Consider the following 20,944-nt stretch of genomic DNA (forward strand, 5'->3'; position numbering starts at 1 on the left):
CAGGAAAACATGCACATCTGTTCAATCCCATGTAAAACTGACATGCAGCTCTCCCAAACTCCAGGATTTTCCAACAAGTGAAACAAAGCTTTAATCTTCACATGTCAGCTGACATGTGATTGCTGTGTCATGTTGCCGTGTCTGAGGGAAACTCAGTGATGAAAAAAAGTCTTTCACCTGCAATGCATCCGACCTATGGCTTTCAGATTACACACTACAGGATGTAATTTAAAAATCTATTCATAGCATCAAACAAAAGGAGGTTTGTCCAAAAAAAGGTGATAAATAGTAGATTACAAAATTTGCGCTCAAAAATATTTCTTAAACTATATGATATAGTCATCCATTTCAATAGCAATAACAAAAACATAAATTACCTGAAAAAAACAAAACATCAAAATCACATTCAAACCTCACTTTATTGCCAAAAACATAACTTCATCCTCCTGAATACAGAAACGCAGACACACTGCTGCAGCTCTGCTACATGCCACAAAATTCCTCCTCCATGATCTGAATATCATCACATCCGCCCTTTTGTTTCCACTCTAATCCTGATAATGACTGCTGGGCTTGGCAACACACACACAGGCACACACACACACACACACCAGCCCTCTCACAGAGTTTCAGCTGTTGCGTAAAGACACGTTACTCAGCCCTAATTTTCCCCGTCCAGGATTAACAGTGGAAACAACTCGCAGCACAAACAAGTGTGTTGTCATGGTTAGAAGAACGGCCCCTGCTTCGTTTTCCTTACCTAGTACTGCAGCGCCCTCTGCTGCCTGAAACTCGGGGAACTGTCCCTCGGAGGGAACGCTGACGGTCCTGCGCAGGCTTCGGCCCTTCTGCGAGTCTGTGGGGCTTTCCTGAGCCTCACCTGCAGCCTGACGGGTAGGAGAGGAGAGAAAAAGGCGTCAGAGTGGGTCAAAAGATGAATATATTCCGATCTATGAAAGCTCCAGCCAGGACAGACCTCGTCATCCTTGTTAAGCAGAATGAGCTGGCTGTCAGTCAGGATGCAGAACTTCCTCTCCCAGGCGCCACTGTCTGTGTACGGACTCTGACCGCAGGATAACCGGTGAGCCGGAGGACCCTTAACATCTGAGAGCAGAAAACACACAGCAAAGAGTTTCATACAACACATCAAAACAACTGACGGAAACACTTAGAAACACTTCACCCAAGTACATTCTGGCGGCTTAATCCAAAACTGTTTATTAAACTTTGGCTACGAAGGAAAGTGGAGGCTCTCACTGCTGCTGGACACTGAAGAGAGACATTCCTGAAGCCAAATATGGAGAAAACCAGACACTCACAACCCATAACATCTCAGTGTGCTCATTCATGACACACACTTGGCAGAAAAACTGCAAAAAAAGGATAAGAATTCAGTCATTTGCCGGCTGTGAGTAATCAGTGGTATTTACAAAATTTGTGGCATTCCAAGAAGTCAAAGATCATGTGCATAAAAATAATCCATGAGAATAAACCTGCAACTCAAATTTCATTATTATTAACCTAAAAGTCAAAGTCAGAAATGAAGCTCCTTCCAGTTAACAACTATCATCAGACCAGAGACATAAAGTTACAAGAACCTCTATCTAAAAGATCTCTTCCGTGCCATCACATCTTTTACATTTCAAAAACTACAACAGCAAAACAGAAATGAAAAATCATAAATAGAATTTATTTAAATTCCCTAGAATTTCATTTAGGGGATAATGTTTACTTCAGTTCTTTGAGTGAACTACAGAGTTTTTACAGTTCTGCTCTTCAAAGAAGCCCAATAATTACTTTTACTCCAATCTGTATCTTAATTTAACTAAAGAATGTGTGGATGGTTCCTGAAAAAATTGAGTAGGTAAAATGTGGAAATTCACAGAAAAAGCACTTTGATGTATTAACAGGTCCCACTAACGATATTGAACCTCACCAATTAATCCCAATCCTTCAGATCAGACCCAGGCCTGTTGTGTTCAATCATCACATGTGGGATCAGCTGACATGAGCCGATTCGTTGGTCTGTCTCTGACACATAAATCACAAAAGCTTTGAAGATCTGAAAGTTCTGAAAGTTCTTCAAACTTTGATGACACCACTTTTATCTACTTTCACCACGAACACTAAGATGTCTAATGGCTTGACATGCTGAAAACCCTGCAAACACACACAGAAGTCCCTGAACTAGACTTTAATCTGGGGTATTCTCAATCCCAGTCAAAACCACAAACCACTCTACAGCTGTTCCACACTTATGAAACTTTGCTTTGGCAAAAACACTGATTTATATTTCTGTTGGAGAAGATGAGAGGGCTTTGCATCATTTATTTATTTATTTATTTATTCTTTCTTTCCAAGGACCCAAGTGAAAAAGTGGCTATAAAATCTGAATATTTCAAAGGGATCTCAGGGTGAGCACCTTCCTCTGTTTATTCATCTTCTATCCTAGCACAGGCTGGATGGTGCTGGAGCTTTGTGCATTGATTATCATCAGTCTGTTCAGCTGCTCTCTTTTAGTGTGATGAAACAGGATGTTAGTAGTGTAGACTAGAGTTGGATAGTTTTTTGGGGAAATACCCTCACTGATGCAACTGTGATTCAAACCTTGATCTCCCACATGCAAGGTAAATGCTCAACGGGTACTCAACAAAAGAGAAAAACAAATGTGCCAAAAAAAAAACTTGCAAAATAAAATTTTTAAAAAATATCCGTAATTCCTGGAAGTCAGCATCAGATGTTTGGATCAGATGAGAAGCATCTCATCCAGGAAAAAATGAGAAGGGAGTTCAGCTGGAAGCCGACAGTCATCTGACCGGCCCCAGACAGAAGTCATGGGATGGGGAGAGGTCACTGGGCTCAGCGCTGGAGAACAAGAAGCCTGCAGAGCCCAGACTGCACCTGCAGAGGGAGCCGTGGATCTAAACCTGGGCCCCTCATGGAGGAGGGCGGAGAGGAGGAGGGAACCAGCAGCAGAAGGAGAGGCAGAAGGATTAAAAATGAAAGTGATGTCTGATCTCAGTTGACACCGTCAAACACAGAGTCAGTGGAGGTCAGAGGTCGTGTCGCTGCACGTTAAAGAGAGTCCTCCTGAGCTGCCCCGAATCTGTCGCAGATGAAAAACAGGTTGCTGAACGGCAGGTTGATCTTTTCATCTTGGTGTCAGTTGAGGAGCCAAAATTGCTGCAGAGAAATTCTGTGACTGGAGCCTCGGATAATTACTGAGAAGATCTGATTGATGCACAATTAGAAAGACACTTACGCCAGAGAAACAGTGTGCTGTATCAGTGACACAGTGAATCACATTAACCTATTCAACAAATGAACTGTGTAACAATTCAGGTTTGTTCACTATTCAATTAAAATGTCTATGTAGAGAATCACTCTTTTATGTATTCTTATGGTTTATTCTGTGGCATTTCTCAAGTGGTAATGGGAGGAAGATACATTTTTAAGTACTGAAAGAAAATATTGACATAAAATATTCAACATGTTTCAGCTATTGTTGTACAATTCAGTCAAAACTCCTCTGAGATTTGAATGCTACACACATGGCTGCAACTGTTTGATGTGATTAATCTGCTTTTTCCTAATGAATTAATTAAATCTAATTTAGAGTTCACATGACACATCCCATGCAGCCTCAAGCCAAACTTTTAACCCAAATTGTGTACCTTGTCTGTCCCCTCCGTCAAACTGGCCTGATGTTTGTTGACTGCTTTTAAAGTTTGATGCATAAAATAATGAGCAAATATTTTTGTTTCACCTATGAAAGGAACTCATTTGCAACGCATAATCTTCTTGGTCAAGCATGGTACGATAAACCTAATTTACTTGGAACAATATTTCACTTTCGGGATGAAAAAAGACAAAATTCTTATTTTTTTTTACAATGGTTATGATCAGATGCACAAAACTGATGGGAAATCAAACACGAGTTGACATCAAAGTTTAGTCAGGATGCCATGTTGAAAGTTTTCTTATTATCAAAGGAAATATTTACACCTGACACCTTCCCACAGATACTTTTTTACAGCATATTTAATGAACAATGTTGGGGAAATCACTCATTCAACCCTTTTTTTAGTGAACTATATGTTGACCCACTCGGATCAGCGGGTGGGGGTCCAGGGGCTCGTTCAGGGACCCGCAGCAGTAAGCTGTTGGCTGTAGGATTCAAACCTGCCAACTCAAGTCCACTTCTCTAACCTGTATTCCACCAGTGCCCCCACCCAAAGGTAACAAAGTGCCTGACAGAGAGCTGTTTGTCTTAGTGTGTGTGTGTGCTGGACAATACATCAGTGTTAAACGCTGGAAGAAAAGCTGCTTCTGTTTGCGTGTGGACGTCTTGTCGCGTAAACAGACGGTGCTTTCACTGCGCCCCATTGTGCTGGGACTATTCAGAGTTTGTCTGGCGAGGTAAACGCTTCACACGCTCAAACATACACACATAACGACTGCAATTGATTATGACGGATGTTTTATTGCACTTAGTGTGGCTGGAGAACAAACACAGGAAGCTCCTTCATGTCATCCATTTACATACCGGTAGTTTTAAATAATCACAAACGAATCATATTTTATAGTTTGAGACAAATATGAGGATCATTTTCTCAAGTTCACACAATTTGATCTGTAGTTCAATTTGACTGAATTCAAAACGTTTAATCATCTTAAATTAAGAGGCTTCGTCTGTGAAGATAGTGCATTTGACCCTAACAAACTGATGAATTTTTAGGATTATTCAAAAACACAAAACACACTGTCTACTAAAACCAATAAACTGGTGTCATAAAGTTAGGTGAGGTAGCGATAAGTCGACCACCCCACTTCCAGTTCTGGGATTTTCTGGTGGCATGTTCCTTATGTGTCTGCGGGTTTTCTCTGACTTTCCTCTGACCTGCCGAGACTCTGCTTTAACCCTCGGTGTGACGGGAACAGCCACTGCAAGCCCGAGTTGAAAAAAGCTGTATAGAAGGTGGAAGGATGGGGTGGATTCACACAGGTTTGTAGTTAGAGTATCAGAAAGTACCTTCAATTCTTCCATTCATGCAGCATTTTGCAAGCAGCTGAAAGTGGATGACTGACTCATGTTAGTCTCCTGTAGGGTTTATTTCAGAGCAGTTACCGAGAAAAAGGGAAGTTTGAAGGACCTGCTTCATGTTTCTGCTGATGAATCACGTCACAGAGAAAACCAAATGAGGAAATCTGCATCGGTGGTGTTTTTTAAAGGTTAAGACATACAACGAGGGAAAAAAGGACATGAAGTCACAATAGTCCAGTGAAGAAGGAAAATGAGGAGGAAACACTCAGCTGTGGGGAACCCCCCTGCCTCCCCCTACAGAGACAGAACGCTGCGCTGCCTTCCCACTAATGCGAAGTTTCTTTTCTGGCTCACGGTGCAGTCGCAGCAGCAGCAGCTTGATGAACGAGGGCCATGTGAGGCGAGCGCGGCGGAGCTGAGGAAGGACGCGTTTGTGCAGAAAGCAGCTGAGCTTCTACGTTTCCAGCAGCCTATTTCTGGCTGCATACTAAATCATCCACGTCAAAGCTCAGGCCCAGAAGAAACCCCCGGAGAACCGGTGAGAGTCACACCTGCTCCTGTTCAGAGCCGCTGAGTGAAAGAGTAACGGTCAAACAAGAAGAAAAGACGACTAATTGGACGGTTTCTCTGTTCTGTGAGGGAGCAGCATGGGGAGACTCCAGTTCAGCTAATTAGTAGATCCCAAGTCTGCTGCTGCCAATGAGACACGTGGATCCCTCCGGAGCAGCGCAGAGCCGGGACGGCGGCCTGAGAGGCACGCCACCGGTGGCCTTACATAACTTCCCGTACCTGCCTGAACTGCCATCCTGCTTCGGCCAGCTGTCACGCAACCCTTTAACAGACTAAGAATGCAGCTGTGAAGATAATAAAGGCTGAAAACATTATTCTCTTTTCCTCTGCACAGTCACTTATGCTTGCTCATGTGGAACTGTTGGGTTTTTCTCTGTATAAGTATCGAGAAATGACTGCATTGTACATGGCGCTGTTCAAATAAAGTTGAATTGAATTGACAGAGAGGCCTAAAGAGAAAAGAATGAGTGGTCATTCAAAACCATCAAGTAAGAACTAAATATTTTAAATACCTTGAAATCTGTCACTAAATCTCAGTCATTTACTTTAATTACTTAGTATGTGTCCATCCTTACCTTCCCGTGGACTGGGGTCTGATCTGGTACAGTTGCATAACATACAGCAGATTCATCATGACATCATCTCGAAAAAAGTGACTAAACTGCAATCAATTATATGTGTCTTTGCACTATTCATTTGTACTCTAAATGTCAACATAACTGACCAATCAGATAAAGCTTTGCTCCCCTAGATTACATTGCTGCTCGCAGGAACTGAAGACGTATGTGACCTTTAGAGAGGAGTCCTTCTAGTTTTAAATCGCAACTGTCATTTAACCTTAACTCTAACTTCAGGCAAGCTTCATTGAGTTTAATGACTGGCTGCAGCCTCTGTTTGTGAAAATATGATCCAGTTTTATTGTGTACACTAGATCAAAGCGAGGCGGCGGCCCACAGGAAGTTCTCTCTGCCACCTCCCTGCCCGCAGAGATTAAGCTTCTATATTTGTCCAGGCTGCTGGACGGTCCTGGCCTGGTGAAAGGTCAAGAGCACCAGAAATGGATGCACAGCCACGCCTGAGCATGAAAACGATTTTTCTGAGTGATGGATCCACTGTAATTGCAAAGAGCTTCTCAGCAGCTGAGTTACACTTGTGTTTTAGTGAGGCGGCAACACAAACACAAAACTGGATATCTTGATATTTAACTTTTCCCTTGATTCAGCAATGTGCGACCTTTGCTGCAGCTCCAAGCAGTCGGAGAACGGCGTGTGACAGAGTCATAAAGTCTCAGTGTAAACAACCCCTAAGGAAATTACCAAATGTCAGATAAATCGAACCTCAGTTCAAGCTGAACACTTCTTGGATCATGACTTGGGTGTGTGAACACTGTGTTGTGGTACGATCAGGCCCACCAATGTACATCAACCGGGCCAAACGACGTCTACTGACGCAACAACGTTAGATTTTGTGTTGCGGCTGTAGCAAGATTGGGTCATAAATGGGACGAAGGTCAAAATCTATGCCCAGAACTCCAATGTCAAATCACAAGTCACTGTAGCATTTTTTTAAATGTACTTAATCATTACATATCTAGTAAATCAAGTAGATCTCAAAGCCACAATTAAAGTATTTGTCTTCACTATGAAGGACAGCTGCTGGTCAATAGTAGTCGCTAACATCAAGTCAAACCAAGAGGTTCATCGGTCATACTATACCGTATACACATATATGCAAGGCAATACACCTGCAGGAATGGATGATTCCCATGAGTAGGATATGTGTGTGTGTGTGTGTGTGTGTGTGTGTGTGTGTGTGTGTGTGTGTGTGTGTGTGTCTCTCTCAGGTGTTGTGGGGGTTATGCGTTGGTGTGAAGAGAAACTCGACTCTGGCCAAACTTCAACCAGGAATGTCTGAGAGTAGGGAGAGTCTGCCACCTGTCCACAGACTGGACACACACACACATACACACACAGCGTAACTCCATTACATGCTCATCATGCTTCTGAGGCCCTATGTTCTCAGTGTTCGCACTGCTGTTTATGTTTATGTGAGCTATTTCAGGATTTCAAACTCCACGTTTATTCTAGTACAAGTTTTCTTTAACGACTTGCTATTCTGAGTGAATCACCTGCAAACTTGCACCTGAATGCACCGTAACGAAACTGGACAAGCAAATTCTTCTGAAAACTCACTAAAAAGCTTCCAGAGAAATTAGTTACTAGGAACAGGAACATCTCTCTTCTCTGAGTTACGTCATAACCAGAAAAGTAAATGATCAACAGTCACGTAAATGTATTTATTTACTGCTTTCTCCGCATTATGTCCATTGCATGCTTAAAATATATATAATAGCTGGATTTTGTCACATATTTTATATGTAGATCAACCACAGCATTTCCAAAATTGCTCAATACCATTTAATGAATCTCTGCCCACCCATGTTGTGAAAACTCCTCACTGAGCACCGTCAACTTTTGCATTTTTCACAACCAGCACAAGCTACATTCTGAAGCTTTTGCAAAGGAGAAAGATAATAACTGTGGCTATCATTAAACACCATGTTTCAGTGTTTGCATACTGGCATGCCAAGGAAAAAAACAGCATCACAAAGGAAAGTTTGTTTAGCAAGATAGCCTCTCAATCATCTTTCAGAGAGAAAAAAACACACAGCCTTTTTCTGCAGCAGCTGCAGGAGGCTGATTCAGCATGAACAACATATATCATCTTACACATTAACAGTGCAGCTAAGTTTCATCTCAATTAAACTCGGCAATTACACTCCATGTGCCACAAAAACACCAAACTCATGAAGTGTAAAACCAGCAAACCACAGCAGATCCCAAAGGGACACACACACATACACACACGCACGCACACACACACACTCATACACACACAGGCTTCTTTGTCTATCGACCTGTATATTCCCCTGCCCTGGTAGCCATAGCAACGTGTAAACAGAGCAGCCTTCGTCCAATCGCAGAGCAGAACCATCACATCACTGCTTTATCAAGATGGGACCATTCAACAGGAAGACGGAGGGTTTGTGGGGCGAGGGGGGCTGAAACCATAGTGAGAACAGAAAGGGGTGTGTCGGCGAGACTGACCCAGACTGCAGAAAACACACACGCAGACACACAAAGACACGCACAGCTTAAAAGCAGCAGAAGGTGCAGCTCCCAACTGGCTTTCTTTCCCAGACATCAACATAAGCTCTGCAGCAAGCCCACATTAGTTTCAAACAGGACAGAAGAATTGTTCCAAGTTATTGCAAACTGTAAACACTCACGTCACTCACGTCGCTACAAGAAGGAACACCTGCTGCACATCTGCTGGATACACTTTTTTTCCATTTATTCAAGTGAACTTTTTTCTCATTTCAGGTCCATCAACAAAAAACAAAAAATGAAAACATAAAAGACACGACTTGTCTGTAACATGCTAAGTTGTACTTCTATATTAAGAACCTGTCCCTGCTTGTGGAAGTTGTTATGATGTTTCTCCAGGCCTGATAAACTGAGCACCATGACTGTCACACTGAAAGCGTGCATTTCCTTCCATTCACTTTTTCCAAGAACAACGTCCTCGCATCGAGTTGATGCCAAACTTGTGAAAACACATCGCCTCCACAGCTGACTTGAAGGAGTGAATGTTTTGGTGAAAGCGGATATTCCTATGAAAATAATCCAAATGAGAGCAGTAAATAGCCTGAACAGCAAGGTGACAGCTCTGTGTTAGAGGAATGACTGATGGTCTCAGAGGCAGGAAGCGTCCAAATGAACAAATCGGAGCAGATAGCGCAGTGTACACACTACGAAACAGGTCATACAGCTTCTATTGACGCACACACAATGAGGCCCTAAGGTCACCCTTGTTCAAAGCAAGCCAAACGTGCAAACTGCAAGAATAATCAAGATAATCTGACCAAATCCAAACAACCATCATTAGCCGTGTTGATATGAATACTTTGTCAGTCTGAATAAATACTTCCTATTGAAAGATCAAATTGCTTGTTTTCCATAAACACTGAACAAAATGGTCAGATTGATGTGCAGTTTTGCATTTACCAAATCCATCATTTTATTTACACAGTGGATCAATCCCATAATGTCTGGTTCTGTCACATTCGTGAGATGTGCACAAGATCTCACATTTTTTTATTAGAACTTTCAACTTTTCCAATATCTTCAGTTAGTTGAGCTTTGCCAATTATTACGAGCACACGTGAAGCAGCTTGTGGTAAATTACGTAGCTGACATGCACACAAACGACGGCTGTGGGAAGAAACTCCACATGCTGCTCTGCTCGGATCATACAGGATTGTCCCATTATAGGACTGAACGAACCAAATCCAAGTGTTTCCTTCACACAATTTCAGTCACATCGGCACTTTGTCATATTGCTTACAAAGAAAATTCTATGTTTTAAACTTTAAAGTCAGCGTAATAACACTAAAGATCTTTGGCTCGATTTAACACTCCTCAAGTGCAAGAATAGAATCTATACTGCAATAAAAGATTATTTTTATGTGGCTCCGAGGGAGATGACGACCTGTGAAACCTGTTTTGAGAGTTAAAAACAAAATGAAAATTGTCTTTACTGACACCTTTCAAACTGAGAGGAGCCTCACCAGCTCTGACTGAGGTGTGAAACAGACCGAGGACGAGCTTTTGTGTGAGTGAGGAAATTACAGCAATTAACAGATCGGACCCCGACAGAGAAACTGTGTTTGTATCGAGTAGGAAAAGAAAAGGAAAGAAAAGCGGGGGGGAAGCTGAGAAGAGTGGATGTTGTGTTCAGTCTCCTCCCTGAGGATCTGTGCTGGGAAACAGTCTGTCAGCGCCATCATTATCTCATCTGTTTCATGTGTTAAACGCCGACTGTTAAGAGCTCTCGTATCTCACAGGCCCTCCTCCAATGTAGAAGTTCCATCTGAAATAGTTTGGATTTACTGTCAAATCTGCACCTGCTACTTCCACTTCAGGAAAACCAAGGGGGAAAATGACATATTAATAGTAAAATGTTTAATATTCTGGCTGAAACATAAATTAAATACGTTTTTTTGCCCATTCGACTTGTGTTTAGAGTACAGCTACATGTAAATATAAGTTAGCTTTTCATTCATAATCTTTGTGAGTGAAATTTTAACAACTAATTGTTCTCAAATCACTGGATTCACACAAATTTAAATGGAAAACTTGGAAGACAGAACTTCATAGAACTTCATTTTACCCTATTGGTCAATGATCTGAACAACTTTGGGTTCTAAACTTCGCTTCTGAAAAATGTAAAGCAATTGAAAAGTAGCGTAACCTCTGTACATGTGGTAACTCACATAAGCTCCATTCCCATGAAATCGGCTCTCAGCTGTGTGGGAGGTTCTGGAAACATCCTGTAATTTACAGCTGAACAGCAGCTCATTTTTAGCCCATTAGTAACAGAACCCGTAAAACAAAAGTTAACAAATAAAAAAAAAAAAAAAACCGGGAGAAGGCAGCGTCAGTCACTGCTGCTCTCCGGGCTGTTGAACGCTAAAAATGTGGCGTATGAAGCGCGCTCTTTGACTGCAGGTCTGGACGGAGAATAAATCAGTGTCGGCAGGCGAATCTCGTCCTGCAGCAGCTGATTGTGAGCGAAGGCTGCAGCTCCGCTCTGATAAGCAGAGAGGCTCTCCGGAGAGGACAGACACAGCACTCAGCTCAGCCACACAGAAACATCAACACTATTCTGGTAACAGCTCCACACGCCACTTAAAGGGACACTTTGGGACAGATTTTATCTGCGCTGGAGGTCAGCTTTATGACATTTCAACCCTGGGGATTTCAGAGAGGGTTGTTTATCGCTGGTACTCAACTATTAGGTTCAAAACTACAAAAATGAAAGTGTCATTGTTCAGTTTGTGCAAACTAATAATGAATATATTATTAACATATCAGCTCCTTCTAAGCAAACAGTTGCTTATGTAACTAATACCAGATTGGAGTTATCAGGGTACAGGAAGTGTCCAATAGATAAGAACTGTGAGCACCACAGGGAGGATGTGTGATTCATTGGCTGATCTCAACATCAAGATGTTTCCCTGCATAAAAAGCAAAAACGATTTCTCAATAGTCAAAACATTAATGTTGTTTATATGCATTTCAGTTACCTCATTTTTGCAATCTACATTAACTCTCAGTAATTTCAAGAATCTCACTATGAGAGCAATATACAAACAAATAAAAATCTTTACATTGAAGCAGATGCATGTCGTCTGTTCCCATCTTAAGTTTATCACTTCGGATAACTTCAGTTTGTTCACTTTATCTTAGCTCCATCTTTAGACCCCTCCACTTTCTAGAATAAATGGCTCCAGGAGCAGATATGTTTTTTAGTGGGTAATAGAAAAAGCTCCTTATTGGCAGACTGATGAGGCTTTCAAAAGCATCCTCTCCAAAAACAGCAGGATAAACACACATTCACGGTTCTTGAAAAAAATAAAAATATTGCAATTAGTTTTACATAGAAATCAGCTGAAGATAACTGGATGAATCCACCAGACTATATTTGCGCCTCCACTACCTGCTGCTTTTGTAAAACACGTGAACCTCAGTAGAGACAGAGGGACTGTGCTGTAAAAACCTATAATCAGTAAGATTTTGTTATCTTCGAGTTCGGCCCCATGCTCAACCTTTTCCACCACGGCGGCTCTTTGCTGCTCGGCCTGAAGCGACAGTGACTGTTTAATATTTAAACGCGCTGACATCGGCAGGACACTCCTGCATTTGCATCTACAAAGCAGATTCTCTCACTCGAGTGTCAATCAAGGCGACTGAATGCATGGGGGGGGTCGGTCTCAGGGGTCAAAGGTGAACAGCGGTGTCACCTCCTATCAGACTGACGGGAGCAGCAGAGGACGGAGGGCGCTTCCAAAGAGCCATGTATGTCGGAGGTCTGTTGTTTCTCACCAAAAGAACAACAGAAAGAAATGCTGTGACAACAGCAGAAATTAGACATTTCAAGACAAATAAATAAAAATATATGAAAGAGCATCTCTGCTATTCAAAATACAAGGACAGGAATGCAGAATATGACGGCAAATAAAGTGTACAATGTAGCTTATTACTGAGTTTACTGTCATGTGTATGAAATCTTAAGTTTTACCTTCATTCCTTCTCAGTGCCTCCGCATTTTTTCAACAGAATATTCATCAAAGCACCAGCAGGTGCTCTGTCAGCGTGTACACAGGAACACATTATGTACTGCAGTCAAATGTAGATACTCAAAAACCAGTTGACACTGCTACAACAAAACATACGAAAACAAAGAATTCAAGAATTCTAGCTACCTTTAGTCCTTCACTGCTATGATCCAGAAGAGCAAATCCTCTGAATGTTTTACATGCAAAATACAGATTTCACTCATTCAGACAACATGAGCAGACATACCTAAACTTTAAACTCAAAATACAAAAACAGAAAACAGAAAACACAGAACCTGGGACTTTACATAAACCTACAAAGGCAAGCAGAGTGTGTTTCTAATCACATGTACTGCTGAATTTTACATGTTTAATCACAGTCTTGAAAAGACTCCCAATGTATTAATCTTGCTGAAATCACAATCATTTACAGATTTTGTGCTGACATCTTGGAAGTGTCAAAATTTAATGAGCATCCTAAGTCTTCAAAAATTTAACTGTAAATTATAAATTGGGATGATAAGTGGTGTCCAAGAGATGAACCTGTCAACACTGAAGTAATTACAAATGGAAAAAGACGATTTGTTTTCGCCTGAAAAGTTAAAGCCTAAATGACTCCCAAACCCATTCCAGAGTTTCTGGAACTCTTCTGATGAGATGACTAACCATGTTTTCAGATCGACAGAAGTGATCCACCCAACTGACAGCAGGAGACTTACTTCAAGTCACTGTGTTGAAAGGTTAATGAGCTCAGGACCCCTTTTGTTACGGAGGGCTTTTATTGTGAAGGGAACATTTACATACAAAAGGGAGTCATATGCACAGGCACTTGTTCGAAGTTTGTGAGGAGCCTAGACCTCTACCCCAAACTTAAAGCTGAATTCCCATTATATACAACAAAGTGTGGAAACAAACATTTCTTTCATTTATTGAGAGTGAAACTGGAAGAAGTGAAAAACAAAAAAACAAAGCAGCGAAGCAGAAAGAAATTCAACCTGTCTGAAACTGACATCACATGCCAGTACAAAACGTCAGATTAAACTACACTTTTAAACAACACTATTTGGGTAATCCCCAAAAAAGACCTGGAAACTTCTCAACAATCATACTTAATCAATTTCCTTGGGGAAATTCTTTTTTTGCAGTGACTGATCCTGTGTCCAAGGTGGTGCAGGTGCAGCCATTGGTGCACTGCAGCTGATGGGAGTCATGGATCTTTCTCAGGGAGCCACAGAGGTGACTGTGCAGTGGCAATGTGGAATTCACATCCGCGAACTCCCAATCCTCAGTCCGATTCTCCAACCTCTAAGCTGCCTTCGACATGTGAACAGGAAGAGACGGGGAATCAAACCTGCAACCTTTCATTTGGAAGACGATCACTCTACCAGCTTGACTGGGGCCTAAAAGCCTCAATAAAGTCTATTTACATTTGCGTTTACATAAGATTTAATTGCCCTTTCATTCTGAATAAAACTTAACCCCACTTTAAAATGACTTTGTAAACACCTAACTACAAATTAAAACGATTGTTCCAAAATAAACTTAATCCTGAATGAAGTGGCTGGTTTATTTTGACTTTAAAGTGGAATTAAATAATTCCTAGACCATGTGTACTTTCATTCCATCTTAAGTTATTCTGGTCATTGTGCGCAGGTTCATTTCCGTGTCCTGTCATAACGATACACATATTCCACGATGCCGCCCGGAGCCAGCGCTGGACTTGAATGGAGAGGATTTATATAATGGGAACTTTGGAAATAATAGATATATTGAAAGGTGTGGATGGATGGAAGTATAAAAATGTGGAAATTTTGAAGCTGTAGAATCAAAGTTAATTGAGAAAAAAAAAAGTAAAAAAAATGCAAGAACTGGAGTTTGTTTGACAGTAATATGTTTCCTCTACCACCCTGTCCAATCAGAGGCCTTCCTAACCCTGAGATGTTAAGCGGAATTTAATAAAGGCGAATAAATGTGTTTTCTACGTAAACCTTAATTAGGAATTACCATTTCCACGTAAACACCAAGGAGAACGCTGTCATTTTAAATTATTCAATTGAGAATAATTAATTCCAAATTAAAGAGCATCATGTAACCGTGGCCAGTGGCTCCAGCTCGACTGCATCAAATTAGGCCGAGGGTGGCTGTCGAGCACTGAAAGCACCAGCAGTCCTCAGTACATGTAACTTAATATCCATGAACATGACCAACAGATATTTCTTCCATTTATTCATTCGACCAGCTGAACGCATGCATCCCTGATGGAGCAAATTCCAAGTCTCAGCATGTCTGTGCTGTTTCTATGTGAGCACAAATCTAACTTTAATGCTAGTTAAGACGAGGTAAAGCTTTCAGAATTGTTCAGCTACAGATGTACAAACAGCTTTCAAATGATATAAAGCAGACTGGCTGCAGTTTTATAACATTTTTAAGTGTCTTACACTACTAGCAGCCATGGAGTAAAAAGCAGCTCAGAGTTTTAACCGCAGTCTGAAGGTGTGAATAGACAGCCAGACTGAAGTCACTATCTAAATAAATCGTCACAAATACAGAAAAAACATGGAAACACACAGCTCATTCACTATAGAGCAGCGCTCATGGCCTCTGGGTCAGCCTAGAAAACACACACACACAAACACACACACCTCTGATTAACAGCCTTCCTGTGACGATGCCCTGAGCCACAACAACAACACAAACACACGGGTTAATTAGTCTCCGCTATTTGATCATTTTCACATGGAAACTGTGCGTGTGTGCATGTGTGTGTTCTGTGGTTTCTAATACCCAGAATGCACTAGGCACGCTGGAAAGTTTCACACTATGTCTCTTTCTGTTCAAGCTGACACACATTTCCTAAAAACCCCACACTGGGTACAAGCACTAAACTGTGCACCACACACACACACACTGCTGACTCACCGCGTACTCAACTCACACAGATTTTAAACTGTCTGCAGATTACAGCATAATGACAAACCCATTTACAATCGTCTTCATGTTCATAGGAATGTGTTATGATGCTTATTTGTGGCTTCATCATCCAATGCTTGAACTTTAAATAGGGCTGCATGAGACGAGTTAGATATGCAGTAGGTGATTTGTGAAAATATCTTAAATACTGCAGTATGACTAACAGGATTGCAGTGCAATTGGCTTGTAGCCACCAGGTATGAATGCACTGATGGAGAACAATAAGAGCCATTGTCAACACAATCTGGGGCAGCAGAGCTCAATCTGATTGGCCAAATATAATGAAATGCAGATCACAGCATTGTTCATGGAAACGCAATGTACTGCAGTTCAGTCTTCTGGAATATGTATATTGTAAGGGTCGATACTGCAATGACAATGAATTAGCAATACATTCTGCTGCCCTGGTTTAAAAACACAATGGTGTTTTCATGCAATTGTCAGTCAGTTTGTTTAAGAGTACTTTCACACACACGAATAACATGCAACAAAAATGTCAATTTTTTTTTTAAAAATTTGTTTTTTTACATCAATTACACAGACATCAAATGTAATTTAACAGGTATTTGTTAGTTTTATGTTGTCTATTCTTCACTTTCCCGCTGTCTAAAGAATGTTCTTTCAACCACCTTCATCGTGTCTTAATATTCCTGCAGCTTCGCATCAAGATGACTCACACTCCGTGCACGTGAGAGCTCAGATGTCCCAGCTCTCGCAAATGACCGTTTCTTACAAACCACTGGTTCAGACAGAAAAATCACATCTTTTTCTACATCCTTGATCACAGGAGCGATCCTTCTCATCTTCCTCATAGCGGCTATTAAATCTACGGTGAGGCTGAACGCTCCGGTGACTGTGGCTCGCTGAGGCCACTCAGAGGGGACAGATAACATGCATCATCACCATCTCAACATGATGGATGACTACACGTGTACGACAGAAATACATGCACCAATCAGAGAGGCTGGGCTAAGAGAGGTGCAAAAAAAAAAAAAGAAAAGAAAAGATCGAAGCAAGGCAGGACAAAGACACTGATGAAAAACAATTGGACAATAACACTTAATTAAAACAAACGGACAAAATTGATTCCCACCATTTGTGTTGCCTCACTGATCAGTGCAAATGCAGCAAATGAGGTGAACAGTCAACGCCAACAACAAAAGAAATGTTCAAATAGAGGAATCAGATCAAAAGAACAGTTAATACTCCAAACGGTGCTTCTAGCAATACGCTTCCTGAAAAATGTGCCGTCCCTAATGTGTCTGCACATGAAATATTAACGCTGCTTTTCCAGGCTGTAAAGCGTGTATCGCCAGAAAACACACTGGTGGCACGGCTGATTTAAAAGGCAGTCTGAGTGCTGGCAGGTAAACAGCAGCCGCCGAGGTGAATAGGCAGCACTGTGCTGGCAACTCAGGCACCGAATGTTCAGGACCGGACAGAGAGAACATGAAGCCAACCTCTGCTTTCAGAACACATTCAGTTCACCCAAAGACACGTGCAGCCAGAGTTCAGTAGAGCGGTTAGTGTCCTGCAGAAGGCTGTTTCAGTATTGCTTCACTTTATCCAGACTGAGACTACGACGATAAAAACCTTTGGTTAACGACTGATTTTAGTAGTGTTTATGGCTTCAGTATGGAGCTGCTTTCAGATAAGCGAACACGTAAACTTCAGTTCGGTTGTTTAACTTCTGCTTCTCTGAGACAGGCCCTAAACCCTGAAATGCTCAGGTAGTGTGTTTTTGTTTTAATTCTTTTTTTAAACTCTTTTTTTGACTTGTTTGAGGACTGGTGTAGGGTTGGATCAAGACAATGTTCACACTTGTTAAGCAGTTTCCTGGTCTGGACCAACAAATTGGCGCTCTGGTTCAGGCACGCTAACGTTTTTAACAGTAAACCATGTAGACAAAACAACTATTAAGCAGCTGTTGGACAGCTGTCTGTCTCGGGCCTGGTTTTGACCCGGTGGTGATAAATTGGTTCTCCACATGGCCGCAGTTTTTCATTTGTGGTTTCTAACTCAAGTGTGCCTCCATATGACCCAGAGAGACTCCCTGCTGTTCATACCAGGACCGATGCTCTCTGATCATATGTTTCAAAGTAGTTTCTGCAAATGAACATGGGCAGGAGACATGCAGACACTTCTATTTAAAGCACACACACACACACACACGTAGTCGGCATGTTTGCCGATCCACTGGTCCGCTCTACACAGTCATAAATTTTTGACTTCAACATAAATATTTCCATCCGGGAGACACAGAATCTACAGTGTGAACTTTAAGCAGTATTTTAGTCTAAAAGTTCCATCCTTGAAACTGACTGGGGATCACTGACTGCAGATGTTGGCGAAGGGGGATTTCTGTTTCACAGCTTCAACAAACTATTTCCTCTCCATTGTCGACAAAACACTTTCATAAAGTTCTGTCAATCTCAACTGAAACGCTGCAGCTGAATGAAACCAAAAACAAATGTGAGCAAATTCTTATGTGCGGATTAATTCTTTAACTGCTTGGTACTTTTGGTCTTAATAAGGTTAAAATTAAAAAATGTCATGTGTCACATGGAGGTTTTAGACCAAAAGACCCTTTTTTAATTGTTAATTATGTTAGAAAGCTGACATCCATGCTACTAAATGACCCAACTGTTATAAAGTCAGAAGGGTCAGTTTGTAAACCTGATGGCACTTGGTGCAGCGAGCAGGGGGTTCTGCATGAAAGCCCTCATTCATTACCTTCTCAATATACTTCATCTGAACATCATGTGATGTTCGAGTGGAAAATGCAATTAGCATAACTTAACCTTCAAGCCGGCTGTTTGGCTGAGCGTTACGAACTCTGAGTGAATGTAAATGTTATGTGAAGCGGCTGCAGGCCGATTTGGAGCTCTCAATCGGCAGCAACAGCAGGAGGAGGAGGAAGAGGAGGAGGAAGCCTCTTCCTCACAGTCCTACTCGGGATACAAATGGATTTATTTCAGAAAACTGTTCAGAGCAACAAAATAAAACCACCTGATCTGTAAAAGGCTGTGACCAACGTAAGTGAATTATAACATTTATATGTGTGCAGCATTATTACATTATTATGATGAGACGGAGCTAAATAAAGGCTGTATGAGGTTATAAAATAATCTGTGTGTTTCTAAAGTTTGATAGGTGTGGTGTTGGAGGACCCACCTCCACCTACTGGAACCATGAAACAGGATTTCCAGGTACTTTTAGCTGCAGTAACTATCAGCAGCATAGTAAACATAACGAGGAGACTCGAACCCCTTTTCCCCCAGGCTGGTTCCACTGCTGGTTTGGACCTCATCACCAGTTCTTTTGTGTTTCCACCACCGAAGCATCAGCTCCTGGCTCACAAAATGGGTGTTTAGCAAGCACCAGTCCTTTGCTGGGCCAGAGCGAAGCACCGACACGGCAGTGCCTTGGGATATTATCAGTGGATCGAAGTCTGAAGCCTGTTTTAAAGTGACAGACTAAAGAGAAGATGGCAGGTTTCGGGTGAACTGTCCTACCGGGCTCTCGGTCTTCAGCGTCCGCTTCGTCCCTCAGGACTCTGATGAACCTTCGAGACAGCGAGCTGATGAAGCTGCTGATGGAGGATGCTCTCTCCACGGCGTCTGATCCCGCCTTGCGGAGGGCTCTCCTCTCATGGCTGTTGCCGCTGGCTCCAGGCTCAGACACTGACCGGAGGTAGGGGACGATCCTACGCAGGGAGCCGGGCTTCGCCGGGCTGGCACCGTGAGGCTGATCCTGGCTCCTGTGCGCTGGTTTTGTGAGCGTGCTGAACTGCCGCAGGTGAGGAGGGGAAGATGTGCTCCACTTGTATCTGTCCAGCGGCTGAGGGTTGGGACTGCGCCAGTTCTTCCTGTGATAGCGGCAGCGGCCCGAAGCCCGGCAGGGACCCTGGACTGAAGTCTCACCACCCTCAAGCACTGCTCCACTCTCACTCATGGTCCGGTAATCGCTAGCCTCCTCCAGGCAGCAGGAAGCAGATGGAGGCCTCTAAAACAGCCGGCGCAGCTGGTTCGCCAATAAATGCGCTCAAACATGGACATACTAACCCTTATGGCAGATTTGTGAAGACCAGAGTCCGATGGTCGGGGAGCTGTTCAAACGTAGAGGAACAGCTCAGCTCGAGTGGCTGGCAAGCGTCTTCCAGGGAGGAAGTCGGGTGTCTGTGCATGACCAATCAGCTTTCAGCTTTTAGCAACCAGCAGAGTGTGGTTTCCCGTATGAACGGCCTGGAAACTGAAACCACACAGCTTTGTGTGTCAGTTGTCTTGTTTTTCCTCGGTAACGTGTGCAATCTCTACTTCCTGTTTAATATTTTACTGAAGAGTGACAAACTGATATCAAAGGACAAACTGTGGCTTTAAAAATCAATCCAAAAATGTAGATCATCACAAATACTTATTATTGATACTGTGGTAGCACTTCACCAACTCAGAAATGAGGAATTAGAAAGTATCATGTGTTCCCACGAATTTTTTTCTAGAGGTGATACAGTTCAAAAAGTGCCACGTGATGGAAACCAAAGGCTTTTAATAGAATATATCATACATCATGTTCAGCATGGCTTGGTGGACTACATGTCATCTGTGTGGCTTATTTATTAGTAACTAACTGAAATAATGTTCAGTCATTACTGAAACTGACACAGTTTGATGTAAAATAATCACAAACCAGCTGCATATACAGTATATCCTTTGGCAAACATCATGATGTTGCCCAGATTTTTTTTTTCCCATTATGTTTTATCTCTGGAATAATTTAAGAAATTTTAAAACTTGTTCAAGCATTGCATCAAGAAATGTTTTTGTGGATATTTATGAATAAATATCAAAGTGGAAAATGTAAAAATATCACAACTCTAATAACTTTTGTTTTTCTTTTTTTTTTATGGTGGAAACAGAACGGTTCCAATTTGGACTCTTAAAGCCACCATTTTGGACCAGAAATGCAACAAAACAAAAGAACAGGAGTTATGTTATCTGACTCATCAACTTCAACAAAATCGTTATAAACAACTGCAATAATAAAGCAAAAATACCCAACACCAAAGACAAAATAAAGAATAAAAATGAGCTGGAACACAGAAGCAGCTCAAAAAATTAGGGCAGACATGAAAAAGCTTTATCTGAAAATTTTAAACATAAGAAACTGTTTTTTGCACTTTG

General features: G+C 41.8%; 1 protein-coding gene across 4 annotated transcripts in view; it reads right to left on the reverse strand.

Annotated features, from left to right (window-relative positions):
• rasal2 (RAS protein activator like 2) overlaps window positions 1–20,944 on the reverse strand; it is a 70,649-nt gene that overhangs the window by 38,664 nt on the left and 11,041 nt on the right. The window contains exons 1-3 of one of the 4 annotated variants that reach the window (XM_030115715.1): window positions 19,280–19,922; window positions 977–1,104; window positions 761–887 (exon numbers count right to left, since the gene is read on the reverse strand). In XM_030115715.1, the coding sequence (XP_029971575.1) occupies window positions 761–887; window positions 977–1,104; window positions 19,280–19,718 (694 nt within the window). In that variant the 5' untranslated portion in view covers window positions 19,719–19,922. Of the gene's footprint in view, window positions 1–760; window positions 888–976; window positions 1,105–19,279; window positions 19,923–20,944 lie in introns of those variants that run through there. The other 3 variants (XM_030115714.1, XM_030115713.1, XM_030115716.1) reach the window with 3 other exon arrangements.

This window comes from Salarias fasciatus, chromosome 18 (genome assembly GCF_902148845.1).
Source record: "Salarias fasciatus chromosome 18, fSalaFa1.1, whole genome shotgun sequence".
NCBI classification, from domain to species: domain Eukaryota; kingdom Metazoa; phylum Chordata; class Actinopteri; order Blenniiformes; family Blenniidae; genus Salarias; species Salarias fasciatus.